This window comes from Nerophis lumbriciformis, linkage group LG10 (assembly GCF_033978685.3).
Source record: "Nerophis lumbriciformis linkage group LG10, RoL_Nlum_v2.1, whole genome shotgun sequence".
Classification (NCBI taxonomy): Eukaryota; Metazoa; Chordata; class Actinopteri; order Syngnathiformes; family Syngnathidae; genus Nerophis; species Nerophis lumbriciformis.
In genome coordinates, this window is record NC_084557.2 from 18,912,097 (window position 1) to 18,929,306 (window position 17,210).

Sequence of the window (17,210 nt, forward strand, 5' to 3'; positions counted from 1 at the left end):
CATCTTTTGACACTTCGTCCACTCCCGTCCTTGCACGCTACACCGCTACAACAAAGATGACGGGGAGAAGACGCTGCCGAAGGTGAGCCACGTAAATAAGACCGCCCACAAAACAGCGCATCCAGAAGAGACTGTCAGAAAGCGGCTTGAAGATGATCTGTAAAACATCATCTATGCAACATTTTGACCAAAGAATCACCATTACATGTTATGTAGACCAGTGTTTTTCAACCACTGTGCCGCGGCACACTAGTGTGCCGTGAGATATAGTCTGGTGTGCCGTGGGGGATTGTCTAATTACACCTATTTGGGTTAAAAATATTTTTTGCAAACCAGTAATTGTAGTCTGCAAATTATGTGCTGTTGTTGAGTGTCGGTGTTGTCTAGAGCTCGGCAGAGTAACCGTGTAATACTCTTCCATATCAGTAGGTGGCAGCCGGTGCTAATTGCTTTGTAAATGTCGGAAACAGCGGGAGGCTAATGTGTCTAATGCTTAAACCAAAAATAAACAAAAGGTGAGTGCCCCCTAAGAAAAGGCATTAAAGCTTAGGCAAGGCTATGCAGAACAAAACTAAAACTGAACTGGCTACAAAGTAAATAAAAACAGAATGCTGGACGACAGCAAAGACTTACTGTGGGGCAAAGACGGCGTCCACAATGTACATCCGAACATGACATGACAATCGACAATGTCCCCACAAAGAAGGATAAAAACAACTAAAATCTTCTTGATTGCTAAAACAAAGTACTCCTTTAATGCGCCCTATAATCAGGTGCGCCTTATATATGAAAACAATTTAAAATAGACCATTCATCGGCAGTGCGCCTTATAATCCGGAAAATACGGTAAGTGGAGGGCCCCGCCTCCGCTACAATGAGACCCGTGTTTTGTCTGGCAGGCATGACTTAATAAAGTGTTTGTACACAGAGACATGGTTCGCACACGGAGGCATACCTGGCTCCATCTAAAAGTTTGCAAACGGAGAGGTTTGTAAATGGAGGTTCTACTGTGTAGGAAGCGGTACTATGTATTCCAGCTCATCTCAATCATTGTCATGATTCATGCTGTCATCAGTTTGTTGTGTTTGCACTAGAGATGTCCGATAATGGCTTTTTTGCCGATATCCGATATTCCGATATTGTCCAACTCTTAATTACCGATTCCGATATCAACCGATACCGATATATACAGTCGTGGAATTAACACATTATTATGCCTAATTTTGTTGTGATGCCCCGCTGGATGCATTAAACAATGTAACAAGGTTTTCCAAAATAAACCAACTCAGGTTATGGAAAAAATGCCAACATGGCACTGCCATATTTATTATTGAAGTCACAAAGTGCATTATTTTTTTAACATGCCTCAAAACAGCAGCTTGTAATTTGGGACGTGCTCTCCCTGAGAGAGCATGAGGAGGTTGAGGTGGGCGGGGTTGAGGGGTGTGTGTGTGGGGGGGGCGGGGGGTGTATATTGTAGCGTCCCGGGAGAATTAGTGCTGAGGGGGTTCTGGGTATTTGTTCTGTTGTGTTTATGTTGTGTTACGGTGCGGATGTTCTCTCGAAATGTGTTTGTCATTCTTGTTTGGTGTGGGTTCACAGTGTGGCGCATATTTGTAACAGTGTTAAAGTTGTTTATACGCCCACCCTCAGTGTGACCTGTATGGCTGTTGACCAAGTATGAATTGCATTCACTTGTGTGTGTCAAAAGCCGTAGCTTTTATGCGACTGCGCCGGCACGCAAAGGCAGTGCCTTTTAGGTTTATTGGCGCTCTGTACTTATCCCTTCGTCCGTGTACACAGCGGCGTTTTAAAAAGTCATACATTTTACTTTTTGAAACCGATACCGATAATTTCTGATATTACATTTTAAAGCATTTATCGGCCGATAATATCGGCAGTCCGATATTATCGGACATCTCTAGTTTGCACCAAGCGCGGCACCGCTGCTGCCCACTGCTCCCCTCACCTCCCAGGTGGTGAACAAGGGGATGGGTCAAATGCAGAGGACAAATTTCACCACACCTAGTGTGTGTGTGACTATCATTGGTACTTTAACTTTACTCACATGTCTTGGACCACAATGTACTGGTGTGGCACCAGGCCGTCGATACCGTTGTGACGTCCCTCCCACCAGTCTTCCGACGCTCGCTGATACAGCAGCAGCGAGGCGCCCTTCTTGAAGGACAACTCTCTGGAAGAGCGCCCGACGTAATCAAACTTGGCAATGGCTTCTATCGGCTCGCCCTCTGTCAACACAAGAGGATTAGACAGGTCAGGTGCAAAAATCTCAAACGTGACAAAGACATCCGAAAGACACGGATATTATTGTTATGTGAGGTTTGAAAAGGGGAAGTCGGTGGTCTGTCTGATGTGCACAATGCACTCAAACACTGCTGCAGATGTTGCTACACGTGGATGTACTGGTAGTGTGACAGCTGGCGCACGTGGAGTTGAAGTGTGCCGACTGTGCCAGCCTGTTGGTTATTTTAGCTTGACAACACAGCACACGCCTCAAGAAAGCGATGCCGTATTTATAGAAGCTGGTGAGAAGAGATCTGCATGACTCAGGGGCACGACAGTCCGTGTGCGGATTATTAGATTGAGCTGATAACTGTACAAGTGGACCTCTGGATGGCTGACAAGGGAAATAAACATGGTCAATAAACTTTTGTGCAGGTTTAGTGTGCCTCCGATAATTCATTGGAAGGATTTAATTTTGCTCTTTACGTTGAACACTTTTATATCCTGTGGACATAAAACAAAATAGTAACAGTTTAAAAATTCAAAGATCATCATCGTTGAACTATTGCATCATTGAACTATTCCCAACAATAAATAATAGTGTTTTCAACAGTGTGGATACTTCCTGAATGTTTCAAACCACACATTGCTTGTCCGTTGCTTTCTTCGGGCTCATATTGCGCTAGCAAAACTCAAATTTTTTTTTGTAAAAAGGCCAAAAAATACATACAAAACACACAAAGTAGCACTTAGCAGAGTAGTTAACAACAGCACCGCTCTGCTGACGGAAAGAGCTCCGTAGATAGATCAATGGATGTGCTGCCTGACACAAACTGGTTTGTAGCGCAAAGCAGATTTTTTACTGTGGTTTGTAAATTGAAAAATTCATACATAGAGGGGTTTGTAAAACGAGGTTCCATTGTACAAAACCCAAAACCAGTGAAGTTGGCCTGCCTGTAGTCCAGACCTGTCTCCCATTGAAAATATGTGGCGCAGTTAATTTGGATTTTGATGCATGCAACATGTTTTTTAAAAAGCTGGCACAAGTGGCAAAAAAAAGAGGTTTTGGAGCAACATATGTTGCCATCCAAGCAACGTTATCATGGACGCCCCTGCTTATTTCAGCAAGACAATGCCAAGCCACGTGTTACAACAGCGTGGCTTTATAGTAAAAGACTGCGGGTACTAGACTGGCATGCGTGTTGTCCAGACCTGTCTCTCATTGAAAATATGTAGCGCATTATGAAGCCTAAAATACCACAACGGAGACCCCCGGACTGTTGAACAACTTAAGCTGTACATCAAGCAAGAATGGGAAAGAATTCCACCTGAAAAGCTTCAAAAATTGGTCTCCTCAGTTCCCAAACGTTTACTGAGTGTTGTTAAAAGGAAAGGCCATGTAACACAGTGGTAAAAATGCCCCTGTGCCAACTTTTTTGCAATGTGTTGCTGCCATTAAATAAAAAAAAAAAAAAGTTTCGCAGTTCAAACATTAAATATCTTGTCTTTGCAGTCTATTCAATTGAATATAAGTTGAAAAGGATTTGCAAATCATTGTATTCTGTTTTTATTTACGAATTGCACAACGTGCCAACTTCACTGGTTTTGGGTTTTGTATTATTCTTTTTAATAAGAGACACTTCCGGTTCACAACATTTACACAACATCAGATTAAAGGTCTCGGGTTACACTACTTTACCACAATTTGAGGCTGCGAAAAAAGGTCTCAAAATAGTTTTTGTTGTCCAAAATCTAGCCTTAACACTTAAAAAAAGTGCTTTTCGTACAACGCCGCTGTGTGAGTCTATTAGCTTTATTGCTAATTAAATCGATTGTGTTCAACATGTCTTTTCAGATAGATTGCTGCAATATTCTTGTATTAAAAGTTTTTTGTGTAAGAAACCTCTCTTACGCAAAACACTTTGAACACAAGAATATTGAACCTTCTTATTGCAAATTAATTAGCTTTATTTAGTGTGTTTGTGGCTCCAAGAAGCGCTTTGTACACGTTTTACATGTGTACTGCAACTCCGCACTCGTCCAACATAACAGATGCCATACATTACATACAACAACGTAGCATTAGCAGAGGGGGAAAACACGAATGTTGGCTATGCTAACATAGCTCTGTGATTCACAGCGTCCTACCTGTCAAACTCTCACAATTAAATAGTGTCCAGTAATTTCCCTTATTTTAAGGGCAACACAAAAAAACTAACATAAATTATATCCAATTGAATGGAAAATGTCCCTTATTTTTAAATGCAAATGTTGACGGAAAAGTACAATGGCAACGCTTTATTTTAATAGGTGTAGCGAAGCATGCTGCCGCAGGGAGGCATTTGGGGGGGTTCTTGACCAGATGCCCGAACCACTTTATCTGGCTCCTCTCGATGTGGAGGAGCAGCAGCTTTACATTGACCTCCTCCCGGTAGGAGGCCACGGGGAAGACCCAGGACACGGTGGGGAGACTTTGTCTCCTGTCTGGCCTGGGAACGCCTTCGGATCCTCCGAGAGGAGCTGGACAAAGTAGCTGGGGAGAGGGAAGACTGGGCTTCTCTGCTTAGGCTGCTGCCCCCGCGACCCAACCTAAGCTAGCTAGCGGCTAATGTCCACCCACACAGTGTTTCAACTACTTCTAAATCACTAATCTTCGCCTCCATGGCGATAAACAAACAACGTATCTTACAAGTATCATCCCTGCAGAACGAGGAATAGCTAAACATGCTTCACTGAACACTGTAGCAGGATGCAATAGCTAACGGCTAACAGCAAGCTGGCGGTCCTGAATGTAACAAATGGGTGTATCTACTAAAATACCGATTTTAACGATAGCAACTACAAGAGCCGTAAATAGTCAATACTACAATGATTACGTTGATATTTTTTATTATCACAAAAAGGTAACCCGATTTCTTGAAATTTGCCGACCTTAAACTTGAGTCTGTGTACGATTATTTCCCAAAGTTTCAGTTATATAGATTGCTTTGCATAAAATTCATGTTCTCCGCAGTGTTTGAGACAAACTTGTATACGCCGCAAAAAACCTTCAATTACTCAAACACATTCCTCTTTGAGATTTCAGAATGAAGATTTTGCACAGTCCTATACTCTCTGGACTTCCGACCCCAGTCGCAAATTATGCTTTTTGATGGAAGCATGACGACACTCAAACGTTCTCCAAAAATGTGCTTCCTCTCAAGTGAAATATGTGTTGGAGGCAACATGTCTTTTCCTTGGTTGACCAAGACATGTTGAGGAAGACTATATTTCCAACAATTCATGCACAAAGTCAACTTGTATACCCTAAAAAAGAAAAGAACAACAATAAAATAACATTTATTTAATCAAATATTTGTGCTGCCTTGTTGAGAAGACACAAAGTACACCAACAGTAACTGACCACGGATAAATACTAGGAGTCTGTCTGCTGACTTGTAATGCTGGTGGTCCTGCTAAAATGCATAAGTCTTCAAGCCAATATGCGCAACGGCAACACCGGTCTAAAAATAGCATCTTTGTTCCTCCCTGCCCTCCTCCCACATCTCACTTCAAGTCAGAAGTGTGTTCCCTGGACAGTTGCAGCCTTACCCAAACACGACCACCATACTGCTAATATAGGAGTGAATGGATGGATCTTTTATTGGTTTTGAACAAGCTTGGATGTATATTTTAGGGGCCCGTGCAAATGATTTTCTGACATATTAAGTAACTGTTTTTTTATTTTTATTTTCCATGTTGTCTTTTTTCCCCCTCTAAATAAAGCTTTTAGTAGCAGCCTCTCGCCTCACTGGGTTGGCTAGAAAGACGCAATGGATGAGACGTGACTTCAATGAAATGTGACAAGCAGGAATTTACTGTCTGAATTAATTGGACTTAACTGCAGTGGGCAGGCAGTTAATAGAGCTGACCCTCTTTGGTGCTTGGAACGTCTCTTCCTCTCACTTCGATCTATTATGCATATTTAATTTTCCTGGTTTAGTCGACAAACTTCCATCCTTCTGCAGGGCCGGCCTGGCTAAACATTCTAATATTTCAAAGTTACAAACACAACCGGGAGTAAAGTTGCGGGTGAAGTAAATAAATAAATATTTGTACCACTTTTCTGGAAAATAGTTTTAACTTTACACACAATCCAATAAAAGAACCATAGTGTCTACTACGTGATTTAAAAAAAATATCCATGTGCTGGTTTGTTTAACTTTGTTGCAAAAATGAGCCGCTCCTAAAGCATCAATTTATTGATGGTGCAAGAGACACAACACAGCTAATGTCACAGAGCACCGTGTTCAATCATCCATCATCCTTTATGGTCCTTCTCTCCATTTAATTCCAGTAAAACATGATAAAAGGTTAGCATCAAATGACTTTACTTCCAGTATGCATGGCCCAATGTGACCCCAACAAGTCCAGATCATCTATCTGACTAATACGCGTCAATACACTCTACAAGACAGCACAACTTACTATTTAATTGGTTTCATCTATAAAGCTATTCATTGGAATAAATGACGTTTGGTGTCTGGCATACCTTGAGCCAGAATTCCACAGTTTTACAGACGAGATCCTAAGTCCGTAAGAGGCTCTACTGTACTTGTAACTCAGCAAAAAAACAGTTACGTCATATGAGATCACAAAAATGTGAACTATAACTTGACTCAGAGAGAGAGCAAAGATGTTAAGATGATAAAACACATATTAATGTACCGGCTCTGCCGGGGTATAAGAAGACAACAGAATGGATAATTACTGTTGCCAATTTAATGACGTTGTCGCTATATTTAGCAAGATCAGAGCCCTCTAGAAACTTTTTAACTAGCGATAAATCTTGTGGAGACCAAGGTTTTACAATTAATTCAATTTTGATCACAATCATAATTTTGACTGCCACGATTAAATTAGGATGATGGCCGGCAATATTAAAATTTAAAACACCGGCTCAGCTGCAAACCAAACTCGGCATTTTCCGCGGTAATTTTAATGGGCCTGCGATTTGTGCTGTGAACCTTTGGCCTGGGGTCGGTTGAAGCCAAAAAGCTACCATGTGATGTTAGCTTGTTAAAATGGGAACAGTGAACATACTTGCAAAATGGAGACAAGATTCAAAATTAAAAAAATAATCTGTGCCAACATTCGCTAAGCAATCGCAGTGGTGAACATTATCAAGAGCACCGCAGTGAATGGCCATGCACTTGGAAATCTATTAAAAGGTGAATATCACACTATCAGCTCAATCTACTGGATTGCAAACATTTTTGTCATGTGCCGTTCTCTCCGCCCAGAGAACAACTTCAAAAGGGGTGTCCAACTGATGACGGAGCTGCTAAAAGCAGCATAGAATGAGAAAAAGGTGAACTGTTAATACCTATAATGAACAAAAATACAAACATTTATCTTTAAATATATGGATAACGTGTCTTTATCCCAGTGATTCTCAAACTGTGTTATAGTACACATGCTCCCTATAGTGGTATGCCAAAGAATCACTTGATTAAAGTATAGTGTTTTATTTTCCTATATTTAAACACAGTGTTACTGTTCAATGACTTGTTACCTCCCTGCTTGACACTCAGCATCAAAGGTTGGAATTGGGGGTTGAATCACCAAAAATTATTCCCAGGCACGGCCACCGCTGCTGCCCACTGCTCCCCTCACCTCCCAGGGGGTGATCAAGGGTGATGGGTCAAATGCAGAGAATAATTTCAATCATTGGTACTTCAATCATCGGTACCTTAACTTAACTTTAACTTTAACTGTGTGTAATGTTACAGTGGCCAATAAAATAAAGATATTTGTTAAATAAAACCTTTGTCTTGTTTTTAATGTATATTTAGGCCTACTATGCTACTGTATTTTAATGTTGGTCTTTATTATCAGGTTTTTTCAAAAATAAAAGAGCTGCTCAGATCTCTCGGTGAGGTGGCTCGATGCAGTCAACCAAATTATAGTTGCATTACTTTATTTACAATAAATATAGCGATTATCGACGTTTACTAATCGATTTTATAATTGTCCCTGTTTGAATTGTGATGCATCTAAAAATCGATTATTTCCGAATATTTCAGATCATGTGTATTATGTCTTTCAACTGCTTGATATTTTCCTTTGATACATAAAACAGGAGGGGTTAAAAACAAAAAATTACAATTAAAATGTGAATACAATGTTTCTTAACAAAATGACTGAAAAACAAAAAACCTAGATGGAATTGGAAAATATAACCCTGAACCTTAAAACACAGTCTGCCTATTGGTGTTCATGATAAATAGAGAATAAAAGGAATGCTGGTGTTCTAAGGCCCTAAGGAAGAGGCTGAAACATTAGAATACTAATAGCTGTCCATCCCTTGGTCCTTCAAGGGCACTGCTTTTAACAGGCTGAAAGGCGGGATTAGCTGCGGTGAGCTGGGTTTAACCCTGAGGAAAGCACATGTGACCCGAGTGTATATTTCAGCCCAACACTTACAGTATGAATATGGTGATGTGCTTTACTTAAAATGAACGCTACTGCAATATTAAACAACTGTAGGCCTTTACTCACCATCCTCACTGGTGTGTGTCTCTGCCCCTCCTTCATTGTCAACTTCCTCCAGCGCTCCATGCTCACTGTAGGGACTCTCGCTGTGGGGGCACAAAAGCAAATAGACAGTCATGCAAGGTATTTCTCACATAATACTATTTATTCATTCTTCTGACATCTAACCTGGCCCTTCCATCACATTTAACTTTACTCCCCATAAAGTGAGAACAGTGGTTATGATGATACATATTCTATAAGGATTAGTTCCCCCATCTGTGGTGTGGCCTCCTTTTCCGAAATGGCCTCCCTCTGACATCATGGGAGAGCTGGCAAACACATCTCTGCAGAATAGATTACCCCCTGACTGTCTTCTCCCGTGGTAACGTGTCACCATCCGCCTCTTCTTTTTATAAGAAGCAAGGCAGTCAAGAGTACAAATCTCCCTAAGGGCTTCATGTGCTTTGCTCAAAGTGTGCAATCGTGCTGAGATAGCTGATTAGATCGAGCCGTTGGGAAAAAAAAAACCTGCCAGCACGGGACACAAGCAACGAAAGGGAAACAAAAAGCATCTTTATATGAGGGTCTCTGCATGTTTCAATACGTAATGAAAAAAACTTAAGACCAATTTCACATCCATACCAGTAAAAAAGTAGAATGAAAACTGGATGCGTAGAAATACTTGTTGCAAAGTATATAAATGTATTCACCGCTCTCTCAAATTTAGCATTCCAATGTTTTCATGCCCAATGTTCCAAGTTTTCTTGCATAAAGCGCAGTGTTTCGTACATGTTTCCATCCACCAGCTTCAACGATTCATTTGATTGTTTGTTCTGTAGCCACACATCATTGAACTTGTATTAATCCATCCATCCATCCGTTTTCTACCGCTTGTCCCGTTCGGGGTCGCGGGGGTTGCTGGAGCCTATCTCAGCTGCACATGGGCGGAACGCGGGGTACACCCTGGACAAGTCGCCACCTCATCGCAGGGCCAACACAGACAGACAGACAACATTCACACTCACATTCACACTGCAAAAAGTTCGTGTTCAAAAACAAGAAACAACTAAACAAAAATTAGGGGTATTCTATTTGAACTAAGCAAACATATTTGCCAATAGAACAAGAACATTTGGCTTGTCAAGACTTTCCAAAACAAGTAAAATTAGCTAACCTCGATGAACCCAAAAATACCTTAAAATAAGTATATTCTCACTAATAACAGGTGCACTTTTCTGACAGACAACATTCACACTCACATTCACACGCTAGAGCCAATTTAGTGTTGCCAATCAACCAATCCCCAGTGCATGTTATTTTTTGTTTTTGGAGGTGGGAGGAAGCCGGAGTACGCGGAGGGAACCCACACAGTCACGGGGAGAACATGCAAACTCCACACAGAAAGATCCCGAGCTCGGGATTGAACTCAGGACTACACAGGTCCTTAGTATTGTGAGGCACATGCACTAACCCCTGCTCCACCGTGCTGCCCCTTTGTATTAATGCATTTTACACAAATAATTACGTTTTGCTGTGGGCTTTCATAATTTCCATACCTCGGCGTTCATCCGTTTTCATCTGGCAGACTTCCTATCCTTCACTTGAATTGTGTACTGTGGGGAATCGGTACGCAGCAGTGACCGCTACGTAATGTCCCTCATAATAATTGTGAATTCCCAAAAAAGTGTTTTGTATCCTTTAAAGTCGGATTGCTGAAATGAATGGACTTTGGAACGATTTTCAACCTTTTTGAGTTTCACCTATATTTTATAATTCCCTAATCACACCACAAACAGCTGGTCCGATTTTTATCGTGCTACAGTGACCTCATCTTCATTCTTCCTCTGGACTTTGAATTCAACACAGACACCAGAAACCGTGTTTCATAAAACATTGCAAAATGTATATTGGTGCCAGCTTCAGTCATAATACTTTACCAATAGTCTCCTCCTGCCATGCACTTTTCATAGAGAGGCCCATCCAGCTCGTTGGCATCAGGAAAGATATTCTCCTGATGAACGATGATGGTCTTGATTATCTCGTTGACGTGGGCCTGACAGGAGACCTGGTCCTGGCACTCTGGTGTGGGCATGAGAGTAGGGCCAAAGCAAATGGCCAAGTTGTAAGGGTCCATCATGTTCTCGTCACTGTACTGGGACAGGCTGAGGAAAAACAGCATTTTAGAAAATACACAAATACTGTAGATAGGTGGATTCACAGATTAGTATTAATAAACTTACTGGTTGAGAAATGAAAAGAGGTAGCGCATCACAACAAGGACTGATCTGGGAATGGTCAGGAGGATCTTTCGAATGTACAGAGCTCTCTCGTACAGATTGTCCATTCCTGCAGGAGAGCAACAATTTGGAAAAACTTTGGAAAAACTCCTGACTAGATTCAAAACAATGTCCGTTATTGCAATCTACCTGTACCTCGTTCCATTGTGGCACCTGCGGCCATTTTTTTATTTGCCTGAGCAGTGGTCCTGCAGGTTGCTAAAAATAGCCCCTCTGTACCGTCGGGGTACTTGTAATGTATTACATTTTTTATGAACACCTAGGATTCCGCACGACTCTTGAGCTCTTCTATACATAATGAACTCAAATGGCATTGTGCACATTACCTATTGCCTGTGCACCAATTTTTTAATCTGATTACCGTAGTTATATTTTGCCTATAGTCGACGATCAATCGAATCTATGGCATTGGGTTTTTTTTAAAAGAGAGAAATAAACAGATGGTGATGATATGTGGTACTGTATTTTACCTGGCCACTAGGTGTCAGTCACATCAAATGGATGTAGATCTAGACGCTATGTGGTAATTCTTCCAAAGTTAATAACATAAACTTAAATATGGAATACAGGCTTTCCTTTAAGTAAACAAAACAGAGTTAACAGTTCTTTTTCCACTTCAAAAAAGACTGAATCAGGGATTCTCAAACTGTGGTACATGTACCACTAGTGGTACACGGGCTCCATCTAGTGGTAAGCCAAAGAATCACTTGATTAAAGTACAGTGTTTTCTTTTCCTATATTCAAACAGTGTTACTGTTCAAATTGTGTGGAATGTTACAGTGGCCAAAAATATTAAACATACTAAATATCTAAATAAAACCTCTGCCTTGTTTTTAATGAATGTGCGTTGGCCCTGCGACGAGGTGGCAACTTGTCTAGGGTGTACCCTGCCTTCCGCCCAAGAGCAGCTGGGATAGGCAGCCCCCTCGCTTCCCTGAGAGGAACAGGTGGTAAAAAATGGATGGATGTTTGGATGTTGGTTGCTTTGTTTTTAATGAATACTCAGGCCTACTTCGCTACTGTATTTAAATGTTGGTCATTATGGTGGTACTGGGGAGAGACAAGTTTTTTCTGAAGTGGTACTTGGTGAAAAAAGTTTGAATACCACTGGATTGGACCACTCTGGAGTGGAGATTGAATAGTTTAGTGACGTTCTCAGCTCTGGCACGTCAAACTTCACTAAATAAAGGAAGCAAAAGTTGTAACAAAGTTTGCGTATGTGAACCTGCGGAAGGATCGTTACCTTTGTCAGAGGAGAGTTACACCTCCCACCAGTGCAGACGACAGAATTTGACCGACTTGAGGCGCGCGGTGGAACGGCGGGCTCAGTGTCTAACAGACTGAGGAAGGCTGAAGTCGAAACTGTAGCAGGTAAGAGTTATCTCTTAGTCTCAAAAAATTATTTGGGTACACACAGGAATCTTTTACTAATATTTTAAGAATACATAATGAACAGTCGATCTGACCTTTGATCACACCCGTTGTTGGCGGTCCTCAAGTTGCCACAGAAGGAGGGGAGGTTTTTAATGTCCAACGATGTGACTGTGAGGTTGATAGTCACATCAAAATCCTCCTAATCGAATCGTCAAATATTTGACTTTTCGCTCAAGCAAAACAACCCCACTGCATATTTCACAATCAAAGACAAAGGCAACTGCAGTGTTGCTGACATCTACACTACATCGAGCACAGCCCACACTGCAATCACTAACATGTTGAGCTGGGGAATGTAACCTGGAATCGCTATCTCTTGTCCTGCACCAGTGTGCTCAAGTACACCCAGAAAAACACACAACCCACCCAAAGTCACACAAGGGCGCAAATACACACAACTCTGAAGTTTCATTGTCACGCAAGCCACCCATGTGATTTCTTGAAAGTTCAAAACAGACCACACAGAATCACAAGGTAGGCCTGGGCAATGTATCAGTTTCATCGATAAATACGAATTTTTTTGTTGCAGACGTTTTAAAAAAAGAAAAAAAATCGCTATTGAATGGAGATTAGTCAAACAAGAGCATCAGGCCGAAAACAACCGCTCAGGCTTCTCCCTGCCTTTTTGCCAACGTGCCAATAATTGACAGCACGCAGCAGCTCACCAATCGGCAGTCAGATGCGAGATAAGAGCGAGTTGGACTCCACATAGAAATATAAATCATGAACAATTAAGACAAATAAACAATCCAAACCAAAAAGGTAAACATTAAACTAAATCATAATGCAATCTTGGAAAACCAAAGTAAAGTTAAATCATCTGTTAATTTTATTTTGTACAAAAAATTGATTCTTGAACAATTTGTTTCCCATTCATAATACTCGGAAACATGCATCTAATCCCTTCAAACTACGCCCCCTTCAAGCCACGCCCTCTGTACGCAAGCCAGTTCTGTCCCCCTCACTTCTAAAAATCCAACTTTTGTCCTTGGCAACTTGCAAGTGTGCGTTGATTACAAAGAAAGTGTACAGTTTTACATGTAATATCATTATATGGATTAACAAAGACATAATAATTAGGGATGTAACTATATCAAAATCTTACGGTACTATATTGTCACGGTATTAAGGCAACGGTACGATATGGTTGTGGTGTTGTCCAAAAAAATAAAAAAATTACTTGGTAAAAATGCCATAGTGTGTAAAATTAAATGGCACGAATGTTAAAGGGGAACATTATCACAATTTCAGAAGGGTTAAAACCATTAAAAATCAGTTCCCAGTGGCTTATTTTATTTTTCGAAGTTTTTTTCAAAATTTTACCCATCACGCAATATACCTAAAAAAACCCGTCCATTTTCCTGTGACGTCACACAGCGAAGCCAATACAAACAAACAGCAAGGTATAGAGACATTAGCAAACTTACTGTAATTGAACGCAAACATAATGCTCAAATGTTCTAATCATATTTGTTACGACAAACATGTTTTTAAGTGCAAATAATTGTGCGGGAACACCCACTGTTAAAAGCAAATACAAAAAAAAATTACAAGTGTAAAACAATAATGTTCAATTTAGTGTCTTGCTAGTTGTACTTTCTGCAGTGGACATTTTCTTTTATATCCGTTTGGAAAATGCTGTTTCTCAGAAAAGTTACCTGACAATTTAATTTATAATGATGTAATTACCTTACAAATTGATGTTTAGCTTCGCTGACTTCAAATATGTTTTCCGGGTGATGGGTTGTCAAGGAGCGTCTCATATAGTGGCCACGCTCCCACCGGGCGCTTTCCCTCTGCGCCGTGACCGGCTTTGTGTCGGCGCTCGAGACGAATGTGACGTGCTCTGCGCTCAGTACGCAGACTTTATTACCTTCGCCAAAGAGGTTATGATTTCGCCAATGTTTGTTTGTCCGTTAGCAACGTAACTCAAAAAGTTATGGACAGATTTTGATGAAACAATTCCTCCTATCTACTACGACCACATTCCCTTGCATGCTTCTTTTTTTTAATACACTTTATGGCATCCCACGCTACCACAAAGGATTCTGGGAGATGTAGTTTATTTTCAGACCGGCCAATGCAAAAGCGCCAGAAAAAAACTACACTCGCCAATATTTCGTTACACACGTCACGACATTATTGTGGGGATTTTGAAACCGCAATATTGCGGTATCTACAATACCGTTACATTCTTAGTAATAATGCACAACTAAGTCAGTTGTGGTTGCTAGTTTTATCATTTCCAACTGTCTCTGAGGTCATGAATGTGTACAGGTTAAGTCTTCTTGACTGGTGATTAAACGAGAGAAAAGAAAGCAAGGAAAAGTGACAGAGACAGCTGGATGTCAAGTTTGCGGATAATATTTTGGCGCGTTTGCGAAAAACAGAGATTGTTGATTGACAACCTCCTTAAAAGACGCAAAAAAAAAAAGCTACAAAATGTTATATTCACTAGATATTCAAAAACATGATAATCATGGAAATCTTTAACTGCAGATGTTGGTAAACCAGTTCTACGAATGCCAAGGTGTGAATAAGTGAAGTGAACATAATATAATTAAGTTGAACAGGAATGCAATGGTAAGTAAAAGCAATCACAATGATTGAGGAGAATGACACTCTGTTCTTACGGATGCAGGACAGCAGGTCACTGAACTTCTCTTTGGGGAAAAGAGGGTTCTCCAGGCCACGAAAGTAAAGTTTAAGAACACCTGCCACTGAGTTGATGTCATGATTACTCTCATCGTCTGCCAGAGGGTCGTTTCCTTTAACATAGAAACAATAACATGTCATTTAAAGCACATTTGCGTGGAAATTAAATGCATAGCGTTGAAATCAGTTTTTTTTGTTTTTTTGAATGGTGCACAATTAGTGTACCTCTCTCAAATGAGTTCTTAATGTCATTGACTTCCAGCTGAGATCCAGACACTCGAAATATTCCCTGATGTTGGAGACCTGCACAGAGAGAAAGTAAACAAGCTCATAAATTAACTTATTTTTGAAAGTCACATTTTAATCATCACTTTCCTTAGGATTATTCAAATGAAGGACTGCTGGAGTGTCTTTAAACTAGGATTAGGATTTAACAAGAGAAGAGATCAAGGTTCAAAATGAGCTGTTATTAGCCTGCTGTTTGTCTCCTTTTAGATGACATTTTGTAAGGCATCCATCAGTTGCTTCAAATATGTAGCACAACACTGCTATTATACAAAGCCAACTTTTGTTACCTGTTTTTATTTATTTAGGATTTCTATAAGTCACAAAACTGTGAAATCAAACCATGGAGGCCTGGTTGAAATATTTATAAAACAAACTTGTCTTCTTCCAAACTTGTTTCAAATGAGCCGTTTGGAATTTGAGACTTAAGTGATGTTTTTTTCAAAGTTACATCATACGATATCGCTGTATATGGTAGAGTTTTACCCAAAGAGCTTTGAGCAACTACACCATTTTTATTCAGTTGTCATCGAAAATTGTAGTCAATAAGTTCCTTCTTTTTCTGTCCTCTTTTGTGGGGCAGATTGGCTCTTGTATGCACAAATGCATGCTAAAATCCTCTGTGTTGCCTTTTCTAATAAAAAGTAGCGTATTGTTCTAATTTATGTCTGTCAGACTCCATATGGAAGCGCTAAAACTACAACATGGTTGACGGGGTGGAGACGAAGTCGAAGGTTTGTGGCCTGGAGAAGGGCTTCGGCATGTAAACACAACCACCCACAAAATGGCGCATTCTGAAGAAACGGTCAGAAAGCGCCTTGAAGATGGTCCTTAAAGCAAAATCTATGGAAAATGTTGACCAAAAAAACAGCATTACATATTATGTAGACCATAAGCAAGTGTTTAAATGTAGAACACAATCATACTATGGCCCCCCTTTCAGTTAATATTCTTTCTGGGTGTCTTTTGCAATTATCTTTTTATGTTTATAGGCAAAGTTTGCATTTCCCCCACGTCTGCATCATGACATATTCCACCTTATACCAAAACATTTAACATACAGTAGGTAGTAGTCATTACTGAGGTCACATGCAGTATGATGATAAAGAAATGCACATACCAATTAATGACATTTCTAAACAATACAATAACATAAGAAACTCACCATACAAATTTATATAGCGAATACAACTTTCAACCACACGAGGGATAGCTTGTCCAGAGTCCTTTTAGAGGGGAAAAAACACACACACGTTTGAAAAATGTATCTTAATTTAAGCGGAACATACAAAAACTAAAACTCAAGATAAAAATATATTTTTTGATATAAATGTTTATTAATTCTTGCTTGTGTTTTAACATCGTCACAACCTATTAATGGATATAATTTTGTTCATGAAAAAAATTACAAAAATAGAAAATATACAATGCACGTTCAAATCAAAACATTTTTCTTTTGCAAATGTGAAAACACAAGTTCATACCAATATGTCTAAGTAACAGGCTCTAACATGAACGAAACAATGCACACAATCATGCACGTCTTTTGTAATGTGAGGGGGAAGAAAGTAAGTGTGGATTAGTAGATACTGACTCAGACAGACTTGACTTGATCAGCTGCAATTAGCCTTCGTTACAAATATCTTGGTTACGGAAATATTGAACTCCAACAACTGAGTTTACTAATACTGGAGGTATTAAATCATTTCAAATTCATATAAACTTTCCGTGTCTGACAGTAATCACATCAAACGTCTGCCTGAAGTGATGACCATTTAT

At 40.1% G+C, this 17,210-nt stretch overlaps 1 protein-coding gene across 4 annotated transcripts in view; it reads right to left on the reverse strand.

Moving 5' to 3' along the window:
• Positions 1 to 17,210, reverse strand: part of srgap1a (SLIT-ROBO Rho GTPase activating protein 1a) — a 122,266-nt gene that overhangs the window by 18,092 nt on the left and 86,964 nt on the right. For all 4 annotated transcript variants that reach the window (XM_061970118.2, XM_061970119.2, XM_061970116.2 and 1 more), the window contains exons 13-19: positions 16,597 to 16,657; positions 15,372 to 15,449; positions 15,125 to 15,259; positions 11,001 to 11,106; positions 10,698 to 10,922; positions 8,785 to 8,864; positions 2,069 to 2,249 (exon numbers count right to left, since the gene is read on the reverse strand). In XM_061970118.2, coding sequence (XP_061826102.1) covers positions 2,069 to 2,249; positions 8,785 to 8,864; positions 10,698 to 10,922; positions 11,001 to 11,106; positions 15,125 to 15,259; positions 15,372 to 15,449; positions 16,597 to 16,657 — 866 coding nt within the window. The remainder of the gene's footprint in view (positions 1 to 2,068; positions 2,250 to 8,784; positions 8,865 to 10,697; positions 10,923 to 11,000; positions 11,107 to 15,124; positions 15,260 to 15,371; positions 15,450 to 16,596; positions 16,658 to 17,210) is intronic.